Raw genomic sequence first — 25,505 nt, 5'->3', positions numbered from 1 at the left:
AATAATAAAGCTCATTTGCTTAGTAGAGAATGGTCACTTGCTTTTAGTAGTTTAGGGCTGCTTTAAAACTGTAAGTTGAGAAAAACAGAACAGATTTAGTGGATTCAGAACAATGGGGGTGGAAGCTACTGTGTGAATGCTTCAGTTTCTCTAATGTTTTCTAGAAATGTCAAAACTTGAGAGGGAGCGGGCTCTGTTGCAGTACAGAAATATATACAGTGTTATAAAATGTACTCCAGCTTTTGAGGAATTGCAAGCTCCCTTGTAAAGTTTTGAAGAACTAATTAGTGTTTTTTCTACAGTAGACAAAAGTTCTCTATATGGAAGCACTGTGGTTTGTAATTGCTGACTGTATTTAAAGTTGCTCTTGTGAATGAGATACCATACCTGGTTTTGTGGTAAGTTGTTTTGAACCTTGTCTGAAGCTTTTGTGTTAGTGCCCTTGAAAGTTAGGTAAGTGTGATAATCATAATCAAATTCATAGGGTTATATTTTAAAACCTGAACCACAGTGTTACACTCCGTATTCTAATTGGACCTCCCACAGAGTTACCAGTGAAGTTTGTTTCCATATACAGTGTGAAAACCTAAAGCTTTTAAATTTCTTGAACTTATAATTAAAGCAGCTTTAAACAGCCTGATTTCTTTTAAGTAAACATTTGATTTTGTTTTAGCAGTGAGGAAAATGGAAACAGTATGCCCATTTTAATGTGAGAAAATACAAATGCTTCCAGGAAAATAAATGTGTATGTGAGAAAGTATCTTAGAGCAAATACAAATCTGATTTTGACATTGATCAAAGTAAAGAGTAATGGTTTCAATTTAAAAATAGATATCTTCTTCTTGTTACAGAAATTCTGTGCAGCATGTTTTCTAGGTGGAACTGGGTGGCCTGTGGCTTCTATCTGGTGTTGAATATTTGTTCTCCTGACGGTAAGAGTTCTGTGTCTCAAATACAAGAGGATATGAACTAGTTACATCACATGTTTGAAGCAGCTGCCTGCTTTTTGTCTAGATACTTGTTGGATGGGGACAGGAAGCAGGGTGTGTTAGGATAGACACACCTAGTCTTCTAACACTAGCTCACCACAACAGAGATGCACACTTAACTCCAGTTTTCCTGTGATAACTTTCTTAACAGAAAATACTTTTTTATCAAAAGAGTAACCTCAAGTATAATAACTTCCTCCTTCAAAAGATATAGACATGCAACCCTTGACTGTCTTCTCTCTCTGTATAAGTGCCTCTGTTTATTAGTAGAGCTTTCCTAGCTTGGTAAAATACTTTTGCAAAGCCTAAAGAATGCTACAGTGGTTTTTGCCCTTGAATCTTCTTGGTGGTCTACTAATGCATTTCAGTTTTCTAATTGTCAAGTAACTACTTAACTTGCTGCTTAGACACATGTAGTGTTTTTAACATTGCACTAGTGAGGTATCAGCAGTATGATTAGAGAATGTTGTGTAGTTTTTAATAAATGTGAAATTTATTTCCGTTTTAGCTTCAAGTGGACTTGTGCAGTCATGTGGTCACATCATCCCGGAGTCACCTGTACTGGCCCTTGGTTCCAATTTCACAGCATTATGCATTCTGAATGAGAGCTGTCTTGACTTCGGCAATATCTATGCCAGTCAGATTATCTGGAAGATTAAAAATAGAGTGGTACCTAAAGAACAGTATCGTGAAATAAACAGAACAGTTTCCAGTGTCACATTCAATGACACTTCTTCACTAGCTACTCCTCTCACATGCAACATTTTAGCAGATGGGCAAATTGAACAGAACATTTATGGAATTACAGTCACAGTAGGCTGTGAGTACCATTTTTTTACATTTTATTCTGTTGTTTAAAAATTTGCTTCTAAGAATGGGAAAATGCAAACAATAGAATGTGTGTGTATCTTGAGGTGCTTACTTTTATTCCCTCAGTTCCTGGATAACTGAGTCAAAATATTGTCAAATTACGTGCCACCAAAGCTGCTCAATATGCACTGAATAAAGTTTTCTGAAAAGTAGAAAATACTCTGGAGTATTTCGGTGTTGAAATAGGAGAAAAATGGAGCAACAAAAAGCATCAGATTTGAATTTCAGAATAAAGGTGTTGACTTAACTGAAATAGGAAAAGCAAATGTGCTACTTTCTTGTTGATTCTGTATCATAGTTAGAGGAGATACTTTTAGGTGATACGTCCTGGTTTTGTACTTACATTTTGAAAATGTTTTCTTCATTACTGGACTGAGAAACATTTAGTCCATCTGTATCAGTCAAACTAACCCAAATTGCCTTAAGGACAGAACGTATTATTTGAGTTACCTCTATATCTAAGAAAATACTTTTAACTACTTATAAACTTCATTTATTCCAGAATGATAGCACTTGCATGTTTCAGACCAAGTGCTTTTAGACAAAACTGTCTTGAGAAAGTCACATGAATAACGTAATACGCAACCTCTTAATTACTTGGTGTCCTGCTAATAGGACAAGTGTTGTATTATATAGTTGATGAATTTTATTGTCTCATAGTAATGGTAAAAGGTACTTCAATTGCTGAATGGTCTGCATGCAAAAGGCCAGCTTGAGTTCACAATTTAAAATTACGTGCTTCTAGTATGACTTACAAAATGCTATCACATGAAAGTAATGTTTTCTGTTTCAGTTTCTGAGGAGTAAATGTTGTACCAGAAAAGATACAATAAAAAATATTTTTAAAGGTAAAATACATGGAAATGTGAGGACAGATAAATTATTCTAAGATTGTAAATGTAATGACAGTACAGATGACATTCTGCATTTGTAATTCATGTTAAAAGTGTTGAGATGCATTTTTATTTAAAGCTATTATATTTTGGTACTGTCAATTAAATAAAAAACAAATAATGAGATTAGCAAAAGGTTTGAGAAGAATACAATTATTCAGGAAGAAAGCAATAAGGTTGTTCTACTGAAACTAGTATTCAGCTTGAAAGCAAATAAGATTCTCTAAGTACATTATACTGTTATAAATAGTGATCATAGAGGAGATAGAAACAAACTCTTTATATGTTATAATTTGAGTTTAAGAAGGAAAGAAAATAATTTTGCTGCAGTCTGAATAAGTTCCTTAGACACTACAGTGCATTGATGAAAATCCCTAAGTTTTCTGGCATGAGTTTGCAGCTCAAGTTTCTTCCATACCTTGCTGGGGGAGAACAGACCCATTGAATTGCCTTTTAGAGCTCAGATTACTGTTGAGGTCACCATGTGCCAGTTCAGATTATTAATTTATTAGTTTATTTATTAGTGGTTATTAATTTATTTTTCTGTGTGAATTAAAATATATTTAAATGAGAGAAGGTTAATACAAGGCTTTCTGCCTCAGAATGAGCAGTCTTCATTGTTCCTTACTAGCAAGGGCTTAATGCTTATACAGCCTACTGTTTGTCAAAGCAGCTATTTAAGCTTCTTGACTTTGATTGCAGGATGGTATCCAGCACTTTATACCACATCCTTTAGAAAAAGAACAAATTAAATACGTCTGTTCATAGAAATCACTCTAGTGGGACATGTAAGAGGATTCTTGCTGGATTGAAATGTGTGTTTAGATTAATTATTGCTAACTCTTTCTGTACAGTGGCCCCAGAGAAGCCCAAAAACTTAAGTTGCATTGTGCATCAGAGGTCAAGATTCACATATGTCATGACTTGTACCTGGAACCCTGGAAGGCACACATTCCTGGATACTCAGTTCAGATTGAGATACAGCTGGTAAGCACTCTATAAAATATCTAAATAATTCTGAAGAATATTTTTATGCTAAACCAACAGTCCATGAAATTCCTGATTCTTTGGAGGAATTTTTAACATAAGTCCAGTTGAAACACTGCTGTCTGTCTGGTATGAGGGGGAAGGGAAGAGTTAAAGAAGTTGGCATTCAAGTAATTTGAAGTCAGACTTGAAGTTTTGTTGCTGAACTTGTTTGGGAGTAACAGTAATCTCATATTTTTCTATTTTTCAAATATGTCATTAGTGTGGCTTGAGTACAATGCATCTAATAATAGGGGGCTGTACCCAAACTTTTACACTTTTCTGGACTGACAGTTCTATCCCATTCTAAACAAGATGATGTCCCTGCTTATTGCAGCAGGATCAGACTACATGACTTTTAAAGGTCCATTTTAATCCAAGCCATTCTATGATTCTAAGTACAGAAACTAACATAAAATGACTGAATTTTGTAAAGGTATTTATTATCTATCTGCACTTCATAGGAACTGTGGGAAACACTATTCTAAATTAATCCTAATATAAAAGCTTCAGCAAATTTCTCCTGTGAAAGCAAATTAAGTTACTTTCCAAACTCTTTGGATGGTCTCATAGTTTGCAGTGGCGTGAACAGGATTGCTGCATTGCTCTGGAAACAGGAGTGATTGCCTACAGCTTTCCAGCTACCCCATTCTGCTGAAGTGTTTTGGTAACAGGTGTAGTAAGTAGCAAGTATGTGCAGATAGAAAATGTAAAATTTGCTTTGCAAATTTCCTGATGCCCCTAGAACTATTTAGTGTTAGTGTAGCAGAAGATGATGAACAGAAATTATGTATTGCACCTCTAACACTATACTCTTGAAAGGTATGCGGGTAGCACTGACTACATTTTCTAGTGCATTCTAGTGTTGCTTCTGATTAATTGTATCAGTTCTTGGTTGTTTGGGGGTTTTTTTGTGGTTTTTTTGTTTGTTTTGTTTTGTTTTTTGTTTTTTGGGTTTTTTTTGTTTTTTTGGTTTTTTTTAAACCAAGTCAGGTTTTCATACAAATTTAATTACAGTGCTGTAGCTTGTGCTTTTGAAGATATGTGACTGGAAGTCAAGAGATTTTGTTTTGGTTTCAGTTCTAATGCAATTACGCATTTGTGGCTGAACAAGCCATTCCCACTTTTCTTCCCCTCCCTCTGCTTGCAAAGTTAAGACAGAGGGGAAGCATACAAGGTAAACTGATTGCTCACTCTGATCTGCTTTAAAATATTCTCTAAAGGAAACCAAACTTACTGCTTTGTATGTTGTTTCTTCTTTCTCTTTTATTTAGGCCGGAAGAGATCTTTCCTGACTGTGTACCAAAAGATGTAAACAATTCTTGCACCATTACTGATATTCAGTTCTTTGTTAACACGGAGATCTGGGTAGAAGCATCAAATGCACTTGGGAAGGCTGAATCTGATCATCTTGTTGTTGATCCCATAGACATTGGTAACTAAATGCCCCTTAAAGCTTTAATAGAACATTACTGCTGCTTCTATGCATATTGCTGAACTGGTATATTAATGTTTCTTAACTATAAAAATTATCATTGCATAAGTGTTGTTGACTAGAGCTTGAACTGTGCTGGGCAAAGATGGTGATGAGATTTCATCACAATTCAAATTTATGTTGAGTAGTCTGGTTTAGAAAGATAGTGTAAAGTAGCAGCCATTTCAGGTCTTGGAAAGCTTTAGTACTAGTGCTGCAACATAGTGTGCCAGCTTCTAAAGGCATGCTAAAGTTCAGCTGTGGAGTTGACTTTAACTTCTTCTCTTCTAGTTAAGCCACTGTCTCCACAGAATGTGTCAGTCAGCTCAGAAGTAGTGCCTACTGTTCTGAAGCTTTTCTGGGAGAATTGGATTTCAGATGCTGTGATGACACTGAAATTCAATATTCGCTACAGGATTGTTGGTGACACAAACTGGATGGAGGTAATACTGCTAATGTCCCTTGCCTTGATTCTGCTGTAGCCAGCCAGACTGGAGTTCCCTCTGTGCAGTTCAGAGCATTCACTTCCATTTCATTACATCTTGCATGGCTACCCAAGGAAGTTTATCTGACCTGTTCATGGAGGCTGTGATATAGGTATTTTTTGGCACAGTCTGAGTATGGTGATCTTTTCATATCTTTGTGAACTTTTCTGCTGTCCTCCCTGTCACAGTGCAGTATGTTTATTTTAAATTTTATTTTGCACATGCAACTTATAGAACATTAATGAATTTTCATCTTCCCATGCATGTGCAAAATGAGCGATCTGAATGTCATTCAAAGCTTCGTTAAATACTGTGTCATGCTGGGATGCTTTTTAGAACTTATTCTACCTGCAGCTGGGCTATAATAGGTCCAGGAAGTGCTACAGGCTGGGACAGAGGGGCTGGAAAGGACCTGGGGGTGCTGTGCCAGCAGCTGAACATGAGGCAGCAGTGCCCAGGGGGCCAAGAAGGCCAAGGGCATCCTGGCCTGGATCAGCAGTGGTGTGGCCAGCAGGAGCACTGACTGTCTGTCTACCTGTATTTGTCACTGGTGAAGCCACACCTTGAATTGTGGTTTTGGTCCCCTCACTCCATGAAAGACACTGAGGTGCTAAGCAGAGCATGTCCAGAGAAGGGCAACACAGCTGGGGAAGGGTCTGGAGCACAAGAGGAGCAGCTGAGGAAGCTGGGGTTATCCACCTTGGAGGAAAGAAGGGTCAGAGGAGACATTATCACTGTACAGCTACCTGAAAGGAGGTTGTAGTGAGGTCAGGGTGAGTCTGCTCTCCCCAGTAACAAGCATTAGAACCAGAGGAAGTGGCTTCAAGCTGTGCCATGGACAGTTTACATTGGATATGAGGAAAAATTTATTCTGGAAAGAATTGTCAAGGATGGCCCAGGGAAGCTGTAGAGTTACCATCCCTGGAACTGTTTAGAAAAGGTCAAGATGTGGCACTCATGGACATGGCTCAGAAGTGGATTTAGCAGTGATAGGTATATAATTGGACTCAGTGGTCTCTTCCAACCTAGATGATTGTGTAATTCTGTGAAATCTGGCTGGCCTGTGTGCACAGCTCAAGTGTGAGGCAGTCAAAAACAGGAAAAGTGTAAGGAGTAAGCCTTGCCTGTAATGTACTATGATGTGTTCCTGTCATCAAGAGCTGTCGGGTGTCTTTTTCTTTACATCAATCTGTGAACATATTTTTAATAGCTCCTCAGTTTTTCCTTACCTTAAGCCTTCTCTCAGAGCAGCGGAGGCCCAAATGTATTTTGAATTCTGTGAGTTCCTGGAAGGAAGACTTCTGATTTTACCAAAATACTCTCTTTGGAGTAGGTAACTCCTTGTGACTAATGTGGCTTTAGATGTAGAAACTGTTGAGGTCACCTCTGTTGACATTTTGAAAAGCACTGGCCTGCACAATCTAGTCAGCAGCTCCAGGATCTGTGGCTATGTTGTCCTGATAGAACAATAGGACAAGTTCTTCTAACTTGTCTTGCCCTTTTAAGATCTGCACAAAACAAATGAAATAGTAGCTTTCAAATCAGTTGAACTTGCGTAGCTGTGGTAAAATTGTACTACTTTCTTTGCCCTCAGGATTAACCTCTTAAATGTGTGCATTTGTGTTTAATCTGCAGTCGTTCCTTGCAGAGATCCTCACTGTAAAAAGCCCTTAGTTGCAAGTGGAGTAACATGAAGTGTCAGTGTGTGCATGTACTTATGTCCATTATGTACTCCACCCTGCTTTGCTACATTTTTCCTGTACTAAGAATACTTTTCTGGCATTTGGTTGCTCATCTAAGATAAATGAGCAACCAAATGAAATTTGAATTTATATTAATGAATCTATTAATGAAACTGTAAACTACTCTAAAACTATTAATGAATCTGTAAACTACTCTAAAACTATTTTCAATTTCACTCAAGAAGCACTGTTCTAGATCAGTGGAAGCAGTGATCCTGGACTTTTAACTTCTAGTAACTAATAATTTTGCAGTCAATAATCAAAGCAAGTAACCTAGCAAATTCCTGAATTGTGAGGCAGGATACTACAAATCAGTAAGCAGCAGAATTATGTGGGGAGGAAGGAGAGAGATGCTAATTAAAAAAAAAGATAATGAGATTGTCCTGAGGTAGCTGCCTAACTGTTGTAGTTTATGTATGTTCTTACACCTGGTAAGGACACACAACTCTGACTGAACTTTTGCCAAACAATGTTTGAAAACTGAAGTTTTTGGAAGTGAGAGGGAAGAAAAGCTTGTTTGTGTTAGATGTGTGTGGAGTGTAGAGCCTTCTTGGATGACAGCTGAGCTAGCACAGGACTCAGCTCTACAGTATTTTAATCAGTGCCTTTAAAATTTTCGTCACATTTGCAGGTTCCTTCTGAAGATACAGCTTCCCCAAGAACTTCATTCATAGTTCAAGGTCTCAGACCCTACACAGAGTATGTCTTTTCCATTCGTTGCATGAAGGAAGATGGAGAGGGCTACTGGAGTGACTGGAGTGAAGAAAAGACCGGGATTACCCCTGAAGATCGTAAGTAATGTATAAAAGTAGGTTACTGACCTCTAAAGTGTGTGAGTGCTCAGCAATTTGGCAGTGGCCAGCTGAAATGGTGTATCCTTGCTTGAGCTGCTTGCTTGTGCAAGCAACAAAGCTCTCCTGAGTTACTTTCAGCACTGACTGACTTGACCCATGCATTCCAAGGAATATATGAATAGCTTCCCATTAAGCTAGTGTAGAGGTGAAGAGCCTTCTTCACAGAAAACTGTATTTTCAAAGTCTTTTGGGAGAAATCTAGGCTTTATGCTTGTTTTTTTATTTTGAAGATTATTCTCTGTAACAGAAGTTATCCTGATGTTTAGGAGGCTAGTAAAAGTCATAGGTGAAAAATCATCAACAGTTACAAAACAGAAGATTTTAGTCATACAGTATACACAGACTTCTTCACAAACTTAATAAAGCAACAAAATAAAATAATTTGCATATGTAGCTTCATATGAGCTAAAGCATCTAAATAAGACATTCTGGTTTACTTTTAACAAAGCATTCATTTTCATTTCTTTTCCACTTTGACAGCCTGCAAGGTTGGCTTTGTTTCTGGCTTATGCTGATGGTACCCCATAGGAAGCCAGTGTTGCATACTTAATACTCAGTAGGGAATCTATTCTTACATCCAATTGCTGTAAATACTTTGTGATAGCTATTTAGCCTCAGTGTCAAGCTGACTGGTATTTTTGTTTTTTTTTAATGTGCCTTAGCCTTTCCTACTTGCACCTTTATTATCTTGTTTCTGCAATATCCTGTGTGTCCCATAGTATCTTCCAAGGTGTGTCTTTTCTGAGCAGTCTGTTCACTGCAGCATTTCAGTGCACATCAAGTTAAATCAATACAAGTCCCATTGTTAAAACAGGTTGGAAGTCCATCCTTTTTTATTGTGATGGAGTTCATTTGTCATCTTAAATAAGAAATAAGAGGGATTATTGTAGTTCTTGTTTAAAACAAGTGGAATTTGTATCCATGATGGCATCACTTCAGTTCTGTACAAAATTTAGTTTCTCTGGGAGACATGTTGTAAAATATGTCAATATTCTAATCTCAATCTAGCTTTTCAACTCCTAATGATAGACTTCATTTTCTCTGTTTTCTGTCTCAGGCTAAGCAATGATGATTTCAGGACTGCCTGCCTATTTAGGTTGCATTGCTATTCTGCTGTGGTGACTGGCTTTGCAAAAATACTGCTAATATTGATTAAATACCCATGTCTTACTTTAGCCTCAGAACAAAGGTTGAACATCAATGAATATAAGTCAGGTCGTGTTGAATTCATGATCTCTATTGGGCAAGATGTACAATTGCTTCTCTTTCATGTGAATCAATTTGGATACTCAAATGAGTAAAAGAGCTCTCTTTCCCTCAATTCGTAGTTCTCCTCTCAAAATGTAAAACATAAAAGATGAGATGCACACTGTGTACTTGGTACTGAGGGATATTTGAGCTTAAAAGCCAAAACCTTATAATACACTAAATGCTATGAAAGTACTCTTGAGAAAAAATAATCTTAAAAGATTAAAGGTATAATTCATTTTGAGATCAACTTTCTCTTGGGGCTAAGACCCTTACAAAAGATTGACCACTTTTTATTGCTTTGTGCAGTGTAGTATTGGTTGGTTCATTTTACTTTGAAATGGAATTTGTTGTGGAAATACCAGGTTTTCGTACTACAGATGCCAAAACGTACTGTAGCATTGTACGAAAGTACCACAGTTCTGTTACCCTGTCAGAATCAAGGAGCCTTACTGCCGGGAGAATTTTTTCTCCTTGTTAACTCTTGTGCACTTTCCTTTTTTTGGGTATCTTGATATTGAGGGGTGGGAACAGTGTTGGATACAGACTGTAGCAAGGTTTGGAGGTGTGCAGGGCTGTGCCTCTGGATGCAGGCTGCACACTGTAGGTGTGATCATGTCTCACTCAGCACTGTCATCTTCAGTCTAATCTTGCAGATGCCCACCATTGTGGCTCATACTTCTTTTGATACTATACACTTAAAGCAGGACTGGTGTTTCATTCATCTCTTCAGGAAATTTTCCACTTAATATGCCTAGCAATATTTTTATTGGGAAAGTAAGGAATTTTTTTTAATATGCTTTAATATTTTTAAAGAAACTAAGCATATAATGATAATCAAAGGATGAATTAAAATAGATGAAATAAAATTATTTTTACTGTCAAGCATTGTTTGTTTCCTCAGAACCATCTAAAGGACCACCCATATGGAGGATCATTGATACATCTCACTCACCAGCTTCCTGGACTGTGCATCTAATATGGAAGGTAAAGCAAATTGCAAAAATTGAGCATTCTTCTAAAAACATGAGTTTTTAAATGGAAAAAATCTATCCAACACCCTTGAGAGATGGCTAGGATAGTATAGGGGTTTTTGATACGGGAAGTGACTTAAGTATTCTTATGATAATTCATTATGAAAAATGAAATGTACAGCTGTAAAAATTTAATTGACATTCCTCTATGACCTAAAATACACAGACTACTTTCAGATTCTTCATTTGCTGTCCTGTGGATTTGGAACTGCCACTTGAACTATGCATAGCTTCATGTTGTGCCTTCTGCTGTAACCTGAAACATGGGAACACGGGACAGTGATACCCCAACTGCAAAATCATTAAGCCTTGAGACACTGCAGAGGCCAAGGTTTTTAAAAACAGCACTGGGCATTTGTGTGCAGTAAGGCTGCTGTGTCCATCTGGATGATTAGTCCAGCTGAGAAGGGAAATGTAATTATAGTAATTCCCCAACCCCAGATTTCTTTTGGTCCATAAACTGTGTCATATTTGTCATATTAACACACCAAAGCTGTGAGATTCCTTTTATGTCATTGTGTCATAAAGTCACATAAAATGGAGGTTCTAGCAACAAGTTTTGCAATCCTTGCAGAATAGCTTTTATTAAACCACTAGGTATGACCAAAGAAAGAGTATTTAAATCAGAAGTAGGCTTTGAAAGTGACTGCTTTACAGAAATGTGCACAGGTTATTTATGCTTTTCTTAAATGTACAGGTATTTGATCTATGGAAGTTGCAATGTTCTCATGTTTTTCAATTGTGCCATAAGGACAACAATAAGGGTTATGTCACATTTGTTCAGTATCAACTTAATCAAAGATTGTGTTTCTGACAGGCACTGAAGCCATTTGAAGCCAATGGAGTAATCTTGCAATATGAAGTGACTGTCAGAGATAAATCATCTCTTTCCAGTCCGGTGAAGAAATACAATGTTACCAGCACCAACTATACCTTACAGCTGCAGGAAGGAACTTATGAAGTGACTCTGATTGCCCGTAACAGTGTTGGGGCATCTCCTCCATCAGTTTTACTTATCCCAGCAAGTAATTCAAAAGGTGAGTGTCTGAGTCTCTGTCAAGTAAATCTGTGTGCCCTTTTTATAAGGTATGTTCAGTGTTGTAAAATAATACCTTTTATATGGGCACATAATTAAAGTATTACTGAATTATCTGCAGTCTCATGCCTTTTGTATATGCCATTTGTGTACCAGGGAATGTGTGGATTCGTGTACTCATAGCATTGTTTTAAGCTGTGTATGTTGTTCTGCTGGTTTTTGATTCTTAGGGCTTCTGTGTACTATATTCCCTGTTGTTTCTTTTCTTAGCACAGCAGGCATTTTTCTATCTTTCTTTAAAAAAAATCAAAGCATATATATATATATGCATATGTATATACCATTCTGCCATTGTTCCTCCTTTAATTTCCTGATGTCCCTCCCACTTCTTTCTTTGTTTTAGTCTCATTCTCCCACATTTTTCAGTATCATACCTGGGGTTTTTTTGTCATCTGCTTTCACTGTTTCCTTACTGTTCATGTTCTTTTTTATTATGTTCTTTTCATTATGCACTAATAGTAAGTACAGGCTGGTTTATCGTTTTTTCTAGCCTTTTCTTAGACAATCCAAACACTGCCAGGATAGGAAGCAAATATGGATAGATACATGACACTGTGGCACCCAAACCTGTCCCCAGCCCTGGCGGTGAGGCTGCCCCAGCTCAGAGCAGAGGACACAGTCCCCTCCCTGCCCGCCTGGCCATGCTGTCCCTGCTGTCCCCAGGACACGCTGGGCCCTCCTGGCTGCCAGGGCACTGCTGGCTCCTGTTCAACTTGCCATGGGCCAGGAGCCCAGGGCCCTTTCCATGGCCCTGCTCTGCAGCCTCTCATTGCCCAGTCTGTCTGTGCAGATCCAGGGCTGCCTATCCCAGGTGCAGAATTTGGCGCCTTCCTTTGTTGAATTTCACATGGCTGGTGATTGCCTGGCCCTCTACTTTGTCAAGGTCTTTCTGCAGAGCCTCCCTGCCTTTCAGGGAGTCAGCAGCTCCTCCCAGATTTGTATCTCCTGGGAGCATGCTTAATGTCCCTTCCAGTCCTGAGTCAGTCACGTATGAAGATGTCAAAGAGCACAGGGCTGAGGATGGAGCCGTGTGGAACCCCCCTAGTGACAGCCCCCAGTCTGAGGTGACCCCATTCTCTGAAACCCTCTGTGCCCAACCCATGAGCCTGTGCTCACCATCCCATGATGTGTTTGTCCAGCTGTGAGCTGGACATTATATATACTATCTACTTACACATATACACTATACATAAAGTGTAAGTACTCAGTAAAATACTTGAGTGTAACTTTGATACACTTGTAAATTCTCATTCTAAGTCTGGTTTCTCTCTTGAAATAAAACGGTTTTTTGGAAGAATGAAACATAGTGTCTATGAAAATAGAGAAGTTGAGTCTAACTTCCAGTTTTTAAATAGCCTGATAACTGTTTTTGAATCTCTGATACAAAGATCCATGTGTAAACCTCCAGATTTCAGAAAATGGCATTTACATTTACCTCAGTTCTGTCCAATTGCTACCATTACCCAAAAGTATCAACATTTGCCAGAACAGTTCCTATCATGGAAGAACTGTCAGTATTGGTCACTTTCCTCTTTTCTTTCATTACAGCTCCTGTGAAGAATCTTAGAACATTACCTAAACATGACAAGTTGTGGGTAGGGTGGACTGCTCCCAACAGTTACGTTCTTAAATATGTGGTCGAATGGTGTCTGGTGTCCAGCAGCTCAGACTGCGTCATAGAATGGCAGATTGCACCAGGAGATGTTCAAGGAATTGACTTAGAAGGTATTTAGCTCATAAATCTTCATATAGTTTGTAGAATGCTCTAAAAACCTGCTTAGTATTCTAAAGATGAAAAACATTCTCACACTGATTAGAATTTCTTGGTAGAACTGAAGTTTAGTGCTGAGGGTTGCTATTAATTTATTGTGAGTGTATGGAAGTATTTGTGTATTTTTGTCAAGTATTCAACCTGCTCTTGCATTTTGAAATCTATGTAATGTAACAACAAGGGGTTTATCTCCATGTTGGTTTTAGGATTGTCATTCTTAGAAACCATTAAAATAGTGAAAAGGCTGAGTTCTTTCAAAATCGAATTCTTTGATTACTCTATTCAAAGAGTGAAACTTGATCAGCTTTCTTGTTCTTTTGAGATTATGACCAGTATCTGAAATCAGTAATTGGGGGAGTTAATGCTACAGACAAATAAAGACATTCTATTTAAAATAAATTAGAAAAAAAAACCCCTGACTTCTCTGAAGTGCACTTATTAAATTTTACATTTGAGTGTGAACCATTATATTGCTCCTTTAGTTAATGTTTTGTAGCAGTACTGTTCCTTTAGTTAATATTTTGGAGCAGTGTATCAATGAGCTCTAGAAAATACTCAGCTGCATTAGGTAAAAGTACACCTAGTTAAACAGCGAAACTCAGAAGCATGTATCTGAAGTAAATGAGGATGGTGACTGTCTGTTAAACAACACCCTTTAAATTCCTTTTATTAGGTATAAAGCCTTTCAAGTGTTACTTGATAACTGTGTACCCTCTGTATGCTGATGGTCAGGGAAGTGGACAGTCTGTGAAGGCTTATCTTAAGCAAGATCGTAAGTATAAGTCACTGCCTTGAAGCACATACACTGACCCTTTTTGACAAAAAATAAACTCTTGCTTTAATGTGGACTGTGTAATGGAAAATAGTTTAGTAATTGAGGATAAGGTGACATCATTGATCTTTTTCATTCTGTTATTATACATTCTGCTTTTTACAGTGTTTGGGAACTAGACAGATGGCTGGCTCTTTGTTTTTCCAACCTTTATCAGATAATCAAACATGATTTTTTAAATTTAGTGATATATATAATTTAATATATTCATAATTTATAAAAGTGATATTTATATGCTGGTTTATTTTAAATGTCAAGTGTGAAATCAAGACTTAACTTTATTTGAAGGTTTCCCACAATGTGCTGATTTTCTTTTCATATCTGCTATCTGGTCCTGAATGTTTCTTTTTAAAAATATCTGTGTAGTTTTTATGTTGAAAACAGTACTTTCCAGATGAGTTAGTCAAGCTGTTCTGTTGAAGTTGTTATGCTGTAATAGTTCAATGGTTGTTAATATGCTGCTTCTGTAAATGCAAGGTTGCCAAGCAGAAACTAATCTCCATCTCCCATTGCAGGTCCTTCAAAAGGACCTACTGTTCAGACAAAAAAAGTAGGAAAAGCTGAAGCTGTTTTGACATGGAACCATCTCACAGTTGAGGAACAAAATGGATTTATCCGAAATTACACCATACTTTATAAAACTATTGATGGAAATGAAACAGGTACCAGAAAATAGAGAAGTGTTTTGTGGCATTGAAGTGTTTCATCTGTCTCCTTCCTAATATTTGTTCCTGAAAAAGCACACGGAATCAGTTATAGCTGACAATATGTTCTGAGAACATAAAGCTGGTGTCTGAGCCATAATTCTCCTCCACACAGAACAGAAAGTCCCTCGTAAAGAATTCAGAACATTCGGTCTGTATATAGCAGGGTACTGAGTTTCTGGAAGCTGGTTTGTGAGTATTGGGCTCCCATATTGCTGTCTAAATACAGAATGAGATTATGGCATATCAAGATGATGGTAGGCCATTCAAGATACAAAAGGAGCTGACTGCATTTAACTATGATAAACCTTAAGAAAAGGAAGTGGGGAGGAGTTTTTTAATCCTCCTGGAGCTGTAGATCAGTACAGTACTGATGTAGATCATCTTGTTTGAAGTGCATCTTAGTTTGCAGTAGTGTGTATGACCTATGGGCATACTACAGGCAGCTGGCACTATCAAAACTTTAATTTTTAGATTTGCTTAAATTGGAAGCACCAGGTACTTATGCATACCTATGTCTTACTATTCCATACTTTTTTTTCTAATCAGTATTAGCAGTTCCTTGTTAGCACTACGTATTTGGCTTGCTAGACAGACTTTAAGCCTCAATTATGCTACTAGTTTAGTTTGTAGGTGCATTCTGGGGAAAAAAATCTCACAGGAAATTAAATCTAGAAAGACACTAAATCCAGGCACCTAAACAGAAACAAATGAATATCAGCATTTCTTGTACAAGTTTGTAGTCTTTGACTGTTGTATTTTCCATCTGTTACGTGTTCTATTAAAACTGCCATTCACATCTGAAGTCTTGATGTCTTCATGTTGTTGTTTTTGTGGAGATGTAATTTGTTTGAAGTAAACTAGTATAAATTTCTTCTCTGTAGTTGTGACTGTGGATCCCTCCAAGACAGAGTATACCCTTTCCTCTCTAACCAGTGACACACTCTATACTGTGCGGATGATGGCATCCACAGACAACGGAAGCAGGACTGGTCCTGATTTCACATTTACTACTCAAAAATTTGGTAAGGCAGAGTGACACAATTGGTAGAAGTAGGAATTAATGTTGTAACAATACAGCAGGGCTCTTTGAAAGATGTGTTAGAAGGGGAAGGTGATTTTATTTTAAAGTTTCTTACAGTCAATCTGTAATGTTCATAATACCTGGGCAGCTTGTCTGTTGCTCTTTTACTAAGAGGTAATTTACTCAGGATTTTTCTGATTGTATAGAGAACAATATATGCTCTGCAAACCTCATGAATTGCACTTTTTATGTTATTAAGCATGCTGTTTTGGATGTGTTTTATGTATACTTTGTGTTGAAATGTTTTGCCCTGACCTTTCATGAGTCATTGGCATTTACCCAGTGTCCTTATTTCTTTTGATGACCAGTGGCACTTACCCCTAGTCAGAGTCTTTGTTTTAATCCTGACAAGGTGTGCAGAAGAAGCTGTAGAGATATGTGCTATTTTGATCTGCTGATGTAGGTAGCAGTCAGCATATATCATTCTCAGAGCCCTGCCACATTCTTTCATATCACTCTGAAAGTTTTCTAGAGTTCTTCACAGAGACTTGTCTTGAGTAGTTAAATTTATTGTATGTTCAGCATTAGGGTGCTTATATGTAAGGGTAACAGCAACATCACTTAACTGAATTTAGTTGTGGAAGACACTTACTTAAATTCTTAAATTTAGTGGAGGCTTTTTTCTGTATAGTGTTGCTCTTCCCTAAGCATTCTCCGAGGTCTGCTTAAGAATGTGCATAACATTTGAAGAAATACTTAACTGTAATGGAAACTTTAGTTTTTGCAGGCAGAGCAGATCTTAATGTACAGAATAAACTGATGGATGAGTAGCAACTTTGTTTACTTTACTTATTTGACCATGACTGTGTTATGACAGCCACTAGGGCACTGAAACACCTGGGCAGCAGATGAATTGACAAGGATATTACTGTCACTGCAGCCCAAGCTAAAAAATTATTTGCTCTGTCAGTATTACAGCTTCTAGATCAACCCATGTTTTTTGTTGAATCAAGGCACTAGATTGTCAGGACAGAGCTTCTCGTGTTTTCACTAGGAGGCACTGTTCACATGGGGAAAAGGTTCTGAATGTGAAGCTTCAAGACTGAGCATTGTGGTATTTTAGTTTCAGGTTCTCCCTAGCATTTTGGAAATATGTACTGCTGTTGAGGTCTTTAAATGCCAAAATGGGCTATAACTGCTTTTTTTCACCTCCTTCAGGAAAAGGAGAAATTGAAGCCATAGTTGTACCTGTGTGTCTAGCATTCCTGTTGATGGTGCTCCTTGGAGTTCTATTTTGCTTCAACAAACGTGACCTGTAAGTGAAAATGAACTCTTCCTCTTATATTTCTGAGCATAATAGAAATGGCAGTAATTTATACCAACCCATTTAATTGTTCTTCAGTTAGAGCAGAAAAAAGTTAAAACAGGCATATATTGATTGGTGTTAAAACCTGTGTTTTCCTTGAGAAACAGTGGCCTCTTCTGATTTCTGACTAATTTCTTATTGTTAATTACACACATACTAAACGTTCTATGATTCAAACCTGCAAGAAAATTAATGATTTTCTTGCTGGATGTAGCTAGGATTAGCTTTGTTGGGTTTTGATCAGGATATACAATGTTTGTTAGTCATCCGGTGAGTGGAATTATGATCCTTAGTTTTTGAGGTGTGGGAAATCTTTGTTGTCTTTGGGCAGTTTAATTACAGTATTAACAAACCTTAAGCTTTATGGCAAAAAAAAATTAGGCAGACATCATGATCTCAAGGAATTGAGTGCTCTTTTACTGACTGCTGGGAAGCAATCTGCCCCCTCCTGCTCCCCCCCTCAAAGCTCTTGTCTATGGCTTTAACCAAGATGTCATTGCTGCAGTGTTTCCCCTGGCAAGGCGTAGCACCTCTCCTATGTCCCCTGTTAACTGTCTTTTTGTCTAATTCAAGACAGCATTTTATGCCCTTTTCTTTTTAACCTCCCTGCTGCTCCTAAAATTAGTTCTTAATAGACATCAGTTGGAAAGCCCACCCTGAATTGTTCTTCAGAGTTCTCCTACAGAGGATTTGTTGTGGTAGCCTGTTTACAAAGAGCAAGGGAGGTGCATCAGTTTCAAAGCTGGTTTGGTTGGGGTGATGTATCAACAGAAGCTTCTGGTTTTAAGTAACAGGACGTTCTTAAGAGTTACAAAGCAAGTTTTTCTTCGAAATATTTTTTTATTTTTAATTGTGATGCTAGCTTAGATTTTGACCTGTGGTATTTGTAGTTACATTAAAAAGAAACAGGATTCTATTTTCATACTGGCATGCATCACAAAGTACTGAAGTAACAGCCCTGTACATTCTAGAGTGCTATAAATTTGGAAGTCTCTCACTGTTACTATTTGTTGGTAACAGTGTGTTACATTGATAGCTTCATCTAATGTGAGGAGGAGTAAAGTGCAGTGCTGTGGTTTTTTAAGTAGTACAGCCTAATGGTAGGATGAGAAGTAACCCAGGAAGCATTCTTACTTGGAATGCAAAATTTCTGTGTAAGGGAGTGGTGTCCTGGATTCTGCTGTAGTTGCTATGAACAGAGAATTTGGAGAGTGCATCTTTGTGACTTTATTCCATTTTTAATCCTTTACAGAATTAAAAAACATATCTGGCCTATCGTACCTGATCCATCCAAGAGTAACATTGCTCAGTGGTCTCCTCAAGTTCCAGCTAAGGTAATACTCACCTTTCTCCATCCTGTATCTACCTAGTCTGCAAGGTTTCAGATAAACTAACCAGTTGGAGTCTTCTGTCTTCTAGCACACATGGATTTCAAGGAAAAGCCTGAATATTAAGTTTCATTGATACTGTGATAGAATATGGTTAGAAGATTGCATAGTATCTGTAGATTCAGTATTACATTCATGTGGCTCTTGGCACAGATTTACAGTCTAGCATGGGCTTCAAAGTTGTGAGTTAGATTCAGTTTACTAGTTGGAAGAGTCAGGTACTCATTTCTTTGCTCATTCATGGGAAATCAGCATTAAGTAAACAATGATTCCCATTCTTAAAACCCTGTAGTGACTTGTTTGCACAGTTCAGTCATGAATGAAAGAAGATGGTAAACAGTTCCTCATGAATGAGAAGATGGCAGCAAAATTTATGCCACATGTGGAGTGAATGAACAGAAAAATTCTGTTCAACAAGTTGTGTCTAATTTCTGTGAAGAAGTATTTTGATGTTGAGTACATTATTTGAAGTAATATATGGTTCTCAGTATAGAATGCTCCTGTGCTGGACAGAAAATGCTTCTATGTTACAGCTCTTGAGAATAATTAAAATGAGAACAAAGATTTGCTCACACAGTCACTGTGATTTTAGAAGAGCAGTATAATTAAGACTCTATATTGGAAACAAAGCTGTATCCTTCATTTTTAACACATGCTTTGGCAATATTACCAGACTTAGTAAAGAGAACTTATATGAAGAAATTCAAAAGCATTACAAATAAAATTCATATGTTTATTGAGGCTTTTGATTTTTATATAACCTTTCTCTTAGACAACATACATCTCTTTCTTTCAGCATAACTTTAATTCCAAAGATCAGATGTACCCAGAAGGCAGCTTCACAGATGTAAGCGTTGTAGAAATAGAAGCTGACGACAAGAAGTCTTTTTCAGAACAAGATCTAAAACCCTTTGACTTGCTTAAAAAAGAAAAAAGCACTTCAGAAGGGCACAGCAGTGGCATTGGAGGATCCTCATGCATGTCTTCTCCTAGGCAAAGCGTCTCTGACAGCGATGAAGGTGAAACAACGCAGAACACCTCCAGCACTGTACAGTATTCAACTGTGGTGCTTAATGGCTACAGAGACCAGACACCTCTGCATGTCTTTTCAAGGTCTGAGTCAACTCAGCCACTGCTAGATTCAGAAGAGAGATCAGAGGATCATTCTGGAGGAGCTGACAGTACGCCACAGAGGCAGCAGTATTTCAGACAAAATGGTGGTCAGGATGAAACCAGCACAGACAGGCCATGCTTTGAAAGAACAAAGCAGATTACTCATGCTAATGAGGGAGATCTTGTTGGATTTGTTCAGCTGCAGATCTCAGGTCAGAGTTCACAGCCATTGGGCCTTGGGATGGAAAAAAATACCCAGGAACCTGCTCTATCGAGTGTTTTACAGACATGTACTGAAGGACAAACTGTGAGACCTGAAACAGTGGAAGAAAATCCACTGTCAGTTGATGAAATGCCAAAAAGTTACCTCCCACAGACTGTGAGACAAGGGGGCTATATGCCTCAGTGAGAGAAAAGACTGGCTCTCTTTAGGCCTTCATTAGTGCCTGTTCACATATTCCCCTGTGTTTCTGATAAAGTAAGCTAGGTATTTTTATCTTATTGCAGATAGAAAAACTGAAATTAAGCGAAGAGTAATTTGACAAAATACAATAAGGACTGTTTTTGTGAAAAATTTCCAGTCCAGACCTACTGGAGATTTACTTTTATGCACTACATAAAATCTTACATCTGGATAGCTGAATGAGCCTTTTTGCTACATCGAGAATTGTCTCTCTTCATAACAGAATTTCACATGATTGAAAAGGTCAAGGTTTAAATAGCCACATCAGCCAATAGATCTCCCAGAAGAAACACTCTGATGCGTGGCAGTGTACAAGCCTAAAAATCCAGCTCTAGTTGCACAGTGCAGCTTTGTGCAAAAGTAACACTGAAGCTCAGTATTCTGACATGGAAGAATACTTTTGTGATATGCTTTTCAATAATATAATTGACTTATAGAATTTTGATTTGGCCCAGTGCCTCAATTTTCAGCTTACCAGGCCTGCAAATCATGTTCATTCCCTGTTCAAAAACAGTAGAAATTAAATAGAACTTGCTATGGTGTTCAGGTAGGAAACACCAAGATGGCTTGAATCTGAATGCTACTGTAGCAATTGATACTTTACCTATATTTAGATACATGTACACATGAACTGTAGAGTAATTTGGCCTAAAAAATGTGCCTTGCAACACGCACAACAATTCACTCTCATATTCAAAAGTTTGGAAATTGGATGGCAACGTAGATCAGGAATTATTTAAAGGCTTTGTACCCCCATCACTGTTTGATTATATAAAACTTCTGTGGTCATATATGCCTTTGTTTAATAAGTGCACCTTTGCTGTGTACAACTCAAGTAACAAGCTGTAAGCTTTTACCATTTTTCTGAGTGCTCAGGAGAAAAGAAATATGACCTTCCTCCTGACTAACTGCAGCTATTAGTGTGCTGTAACCTCACTGCTAATACTGCAGGACATCCTTGAAACTGAAAGCAGCCAAAACATTGAAGTCATTGATGCTCTGGGAACCAAAACCTGTACGCTGAATTTGAACTTTGCTGGTAGCACATTTAAGTTGTTAAAAATTGTTAATTTTTTCTTAATGTCTCACTTCTTCCCTGCTCATACAGTTTATTGGTTTTTTGAGGAAGCTACATTCCTTGAAAAATTCATCTACCAGTATTTAAACAAAAATTAAATTACATGACAATAAACCCCTTCTCCAGTGATAACTAGAAATTTTATGACACTCCTAAAGATTTTTTAAAATTAATTTTAAATCTAATATAGGCTAGTCAGCTTTCTAATCTGACACTAATAAAACTGCATTTCAAAACACTAATTGCTGTTTTGTGAGACTAAAACAAGAGTTTTATTTCTCCTTCAGCAAAATAACTATGTATTTAAGACCACCTGAAACCTTTTGTGCTGTGACCTCTGGTACTGCTGTTCTGCAGAGCACTTGCTAAAAGCCCTTGAAAGGCCTGTGTCAATATCATTTCATCTTCCCTTTTCTGCCAGCTTGCATGGAAGGATGGGTAATACATGTAAATGTCCACGTGTCTTTTGCTTTTGTTATGAAGAAATTAAGTGCAAGAGTAAATTTGTAAGATGACCTCTTGAAGTTTGGAATATTTGAAACAGTTAAAGAATGCAGAATCTTTAATAACATTTCAATAATCCACAGTTCCTTTCTCCTGGCAGTATTTTTCTGTATCTAGGCTCTTTTTTTTTAATTAAAAGGACATGTTGCAGCTTACTATAACTACACCTTTCTTCAGACCATTCCTCTTCCTTTTTGCCCCGCTGCACACTCAGCACCTTCAAACTCCTTCCCAGAGGGGAAGGGCATAATGAAAACTGCTATCATGAGACAAGAGAGACCAGCTTTCATTTTTCGGAGGTTGAAGGAACATTCCTTTTTTGGAACAAGTTCCTTTTGGAAAAAATAGGAGTTACTTCAGTGGGGGGTGAGTTATCTTCTCTATGCAAACTTTACAGTGACTGTAGAAACCACAGGTAAAAGGGAAAGTCTCCGCTGAGCAGTGTGCTTGCTTAGCAGAACTGTCCAGCAACCACACGCATTAAACCCATCTTCTCATCTCTGTAATATTGTAGGCCACAACCTGGCTACGTAGGCTAAACAGTGCTGCAAAAGTCTGGAAGTTTTCAAAAACATGTTAGTTTTTTTTTAATTATGGTTTTGCGATTCAGCAATACTAATTTTTGATAGCATATGTTATTTGAGGGAGAATGTCAGGTATTTCTTGATTTGCTACTTGCCTTTCTGTAAAGGGAAGACTTTTCTTCTCAGTTGCTGTTAATCGTGGACCGTGCAAGATTTCCCTGGTGTTAAACAGCAGCAAGAGATTCTGATTTTTAACGTCTGTACTAACAGGAGTTCTGGCCTGTCATTTCTGGCATCTTTCATTGTTGTTTATGGGCCAATGGTAATAAACTCAAAGAACTGAGTGGGTCCTAGAGAAGGTTCTGGCTGGCTGGCAGTGATGTGCTCTCTTTTGGGATAGTGCGTTTATCTAGGGCTAAAGTACTAAAAACTAAGCAGGAGCTCCTGGTGGATGAACAGCTTGTAGAAGCCACAATACATATAAATAACAGGTTTACAGCTAGTTCATAAACCTATGTGCCAAATATATCGTGCAGTGTTCAGGGTTTAACAAGATTTTTTACTTTGGACTGTAAAAATCTAATTGTATCAAACAGTTGCATACAGATTTTTAAGAGTACCTGCAGTGTAATTATAGCAATCCACTGAAATTTTCTGAGCTTGGCCCTAACACAGTAATTAAAGTAAAAGTTTTCTCCCTCCTCCACCTCTTCTTCACCAGTGTCTATTGGTGCAGGTAACAAAATAAAGGCATTATTAGAGTCACATACTAGTATAGACACTTTCATGTCCATCTTGATTTCTTGGACTGGCATTTTTCAGGTACAGGTGGGAGAATAGTTGTAAGGGCTGTTAATTTGGGAGTGGTGAAGGGAGGCTAGTAGAAATATATTAGCCAATTTGGAAAAACCTCTTAAATGCAGGCTGGCTAATGCTCCTCTGTTTACAAGAGAAGTGAATATATGACCTTTGTAGTTCTATTGTGGTGGTTCTGTTAGACCAGGAGATGATTTGTGTTGTTTTCTGGAGTATGTTGGCTCACTTTAAGGGCAAATAGTCTAGGAATATCCTCTCCTGCTGTAGTGAAAGTCTTGGGATTTTTCATACTGTAGAAAAAGTAAGCTGCCTGTTATGGCTTAATGTGGCAGTACAAGCACAGCAGAGGAAAAATTTTTTTAGACTTTGTTCTGAAGAGTTTATGACAAGTATGTTCTTGTCTGGTACAGAAGCCTAGCAAAAACTGGAAAAAACCTTGGTCCTGGGAGGATGAGGGAGTTTGCATGCTAGGGCTGAGTCCCATTCTTGGGCTCCAGAGAAGCCCTGTCACCTGGATGGAGCTCCAGCTTTGTAAATCATGAGCTTTGTCAGGTGGTTAAAACATATATCAGTATGCCCAGTATGTGGGGGTCACTGTGCTGATTTAAATTAAGTAATTGTTTAATTAGATACAGGTCTCAGCCAAGATCCATATCAGTGTATGCTGCTATGGAATTGACTTCTCAGTGGGATCTGAAATTCCAAAGACTGTTAGACTGTTAATAGTCTGCCCCACTGCGGGATATACACATTTTACATTGTCATTTATGTGTGTTAAATGGGACTAAATATACTAGTTTATTTTCCCCATTAGACAGTGGTTGTAGTTGAGATTAACTGTTATTTGAATGTATTCCTTTAACTGTGTTAAAAAGTTCTCTTGACTAATCGACAGTAAGAGTTCATTAATCCCCATAATCTCTTGTCTGTCTGCAAGGATGGATACATACAACCTTTTTAAATTTCAGGAGTCACTTGTAATGTTATACAGGAGAAGTTTATATAAAAATGTTGAGTCTTCTGTCATGAAACAGCTGTTAAAGAATTGCAGCCAATCTGAGTCTTAAGCTTTGCTTGTGATCCAGAGAACTGCAGTAAAGTGGAGGTATAAGTGGAAAAGTCTGGAGGAGGTTGAAATTAAGAATCTTGCATTGGACTAATGAATTTCCGTTTCTCTTCCTTTAAAGTGAAAGCATTAGTAAAACAAACAAAAAAAGCTAAAATTGTGTATTTGCTTTCACTATTTCTTTCGTAGGACTTGTGCAATCTGAGCCATTCTTTAAAATAAAAGCAGTGCTGACTTAATGCACAAGGATGCATTTTTAAGGCCACAAGATTTGATAAACCTAAAAATAATAACGAAGGGCCAGATTTTAACAACTGTCTGCTTCCCTGCCTCTTAATTGTAGTGCAGAGAGAGGGTGGGCAGCAAGTACCTCCCAGAATGCAGCCTTAGCCAGTACTTGTATTTATTTGCAAAGACAACCTGAAGGGGATATATGCAATAATGTCATTGCTACTCTGCAGAAGCACACTTCTGTAACAATAGATGAAAAACACTTATGGCACAACTGTTGACTGATGGCTGGAAAGCTCCACATCCACATCCTCCTGCTCAGACTAAAGTGTCAGCTGTTCTTCTCTGGGGATCATGGGCGTGGCAGATGGCCATTCTCTGCAGTGTGAAATTGATAACACCTATCACTTTTCATCATCAAAGCACATTTGTTAATGGATCCAGTCAACTTGCCGTGTTTTTTTTAACACACCAGTTTTGTTTACAGTGTCACATATAGCCTGACACTTTGATACAGCCAGGGATTGTCTAGTAACCAATTGCTTTTATTTGGGGATAAGAAGTTACTGGTCACCCAGTTTGCTGTACCAATATATGCATCTAGGTGAGCGGAGGTGTGCGACACAGGAACAGATGTACCAACAAGGAAAGTGCCTTGATGCTGGATTGGATGGCTAGTGAATGTAAACTTTAAGTTAAATTTTGCTATGTACTTAAACTAAATATGGCTGATTAAACTAGTGGTAATTTGAATGCCAGCTTTAAAGGGCTTGCGTACTCTGGCCAGAGGTTAAACTTGTAAATTGCTGCATAAGCTGTCTCTGTATGGAATGTGTTTTAATACCTGTTCACTTTCTTTATTCTTTTGCAAGCTGCATGTGTATTGTCATATAAAATCTGCTTTCTACAATTTA

At 37.8% G+C, this 25,505-nt stretch overlaps 1 protein-coding gene across 2 annotated transcripts in view; it reads left to right on the top strand.

Moving 5' to 3' along the window:
- The window catches only part of IL6ST (interleukin 6 cytokine family signal transducer), a 31,814-nt gene extending 6,309 nt beyond the window's left edge, over positions 1 to 25,505 (top strand). For both annotated transcript variants that reach the window (XM_063421600.1, XM_063421599.1), the window contains 15 exons: positions 852 to 932; positions 1,498 to 1,809; positions 3,607 to 3,739; positions 5,053 to 5,213; positions 5,544 to 5,695; positions 8,111 to 8,270; positions 10,486 to 10,568; positions 11,433 to 11,652; positions 13,260 to 13,436; positions 14,156 to 14,254; positions 14,830 to 14,976; positions 15,903 to 16,043; positions 17,261 to 17,357; positions 18,661 to 18,742; positions 19,593 to 25,505. In XM_063421600.1, coding sequence (XP_063277670.1) covers positions 866 to 932; positions 1,498 to 1,809; positions 3,607 to 3,739; positions 5,053 to 5,213; positions 5,544 to 5,695; positions 8,111 to 8,270; positions 10,486 to 10,568; positions 11,433 to 11,652; positions 13,260 to 13,436; positions 14,156 to 14,254; positions 14,830 to 14,976; positions 15,903 to 16,043; positions 17,261 to 17,357; positions 18,661 to 18,742; positions 19,593 to 20,318 — 2,757 coding nt within the window. In that variant the 5' untranslated portion in view covers positions 852 to 865 and the 3' untranslated portion in view covers positions 20,319 to 25,505. The remainder of the gene's footprint in view (positions 1 to 851; positions 933 to 1,497; positions 1,810 to 3,606; positions 3,740 to 5,052; positions 5,214 to 5,543; positions 5,696 to 8,110; positions 8,271 to 10,485; positions 10,569 to 11,432; positions 11,653 to 13,259; positions 13,437 to 14,155; positions 14,255 to 14,829; positions 14,977 to 15,902; positions 16,044 to 17,260; positions 17,358 to 18,660; positions 18,743 to 19,592) is intronic.

Source organism: Prinia subflava, chromosome Z (assembly GCF_021018805.1).
Source record: "Prinia subflava isolate CZ2003 ecotype Zambia chromosome Z, Cam_Psub_1.2, whole genome shotgun sequence".
NCBI classification, from domain to species: domain Eukaryota; kingdom Metazoa; phylum Chordata; class Aves; order Passeriformes; family Cisticolidae; genus Prinia; species Prinia subflava.
This window is presented reverse-complemented; position numbering and strand designations above follow the sequence as displayed.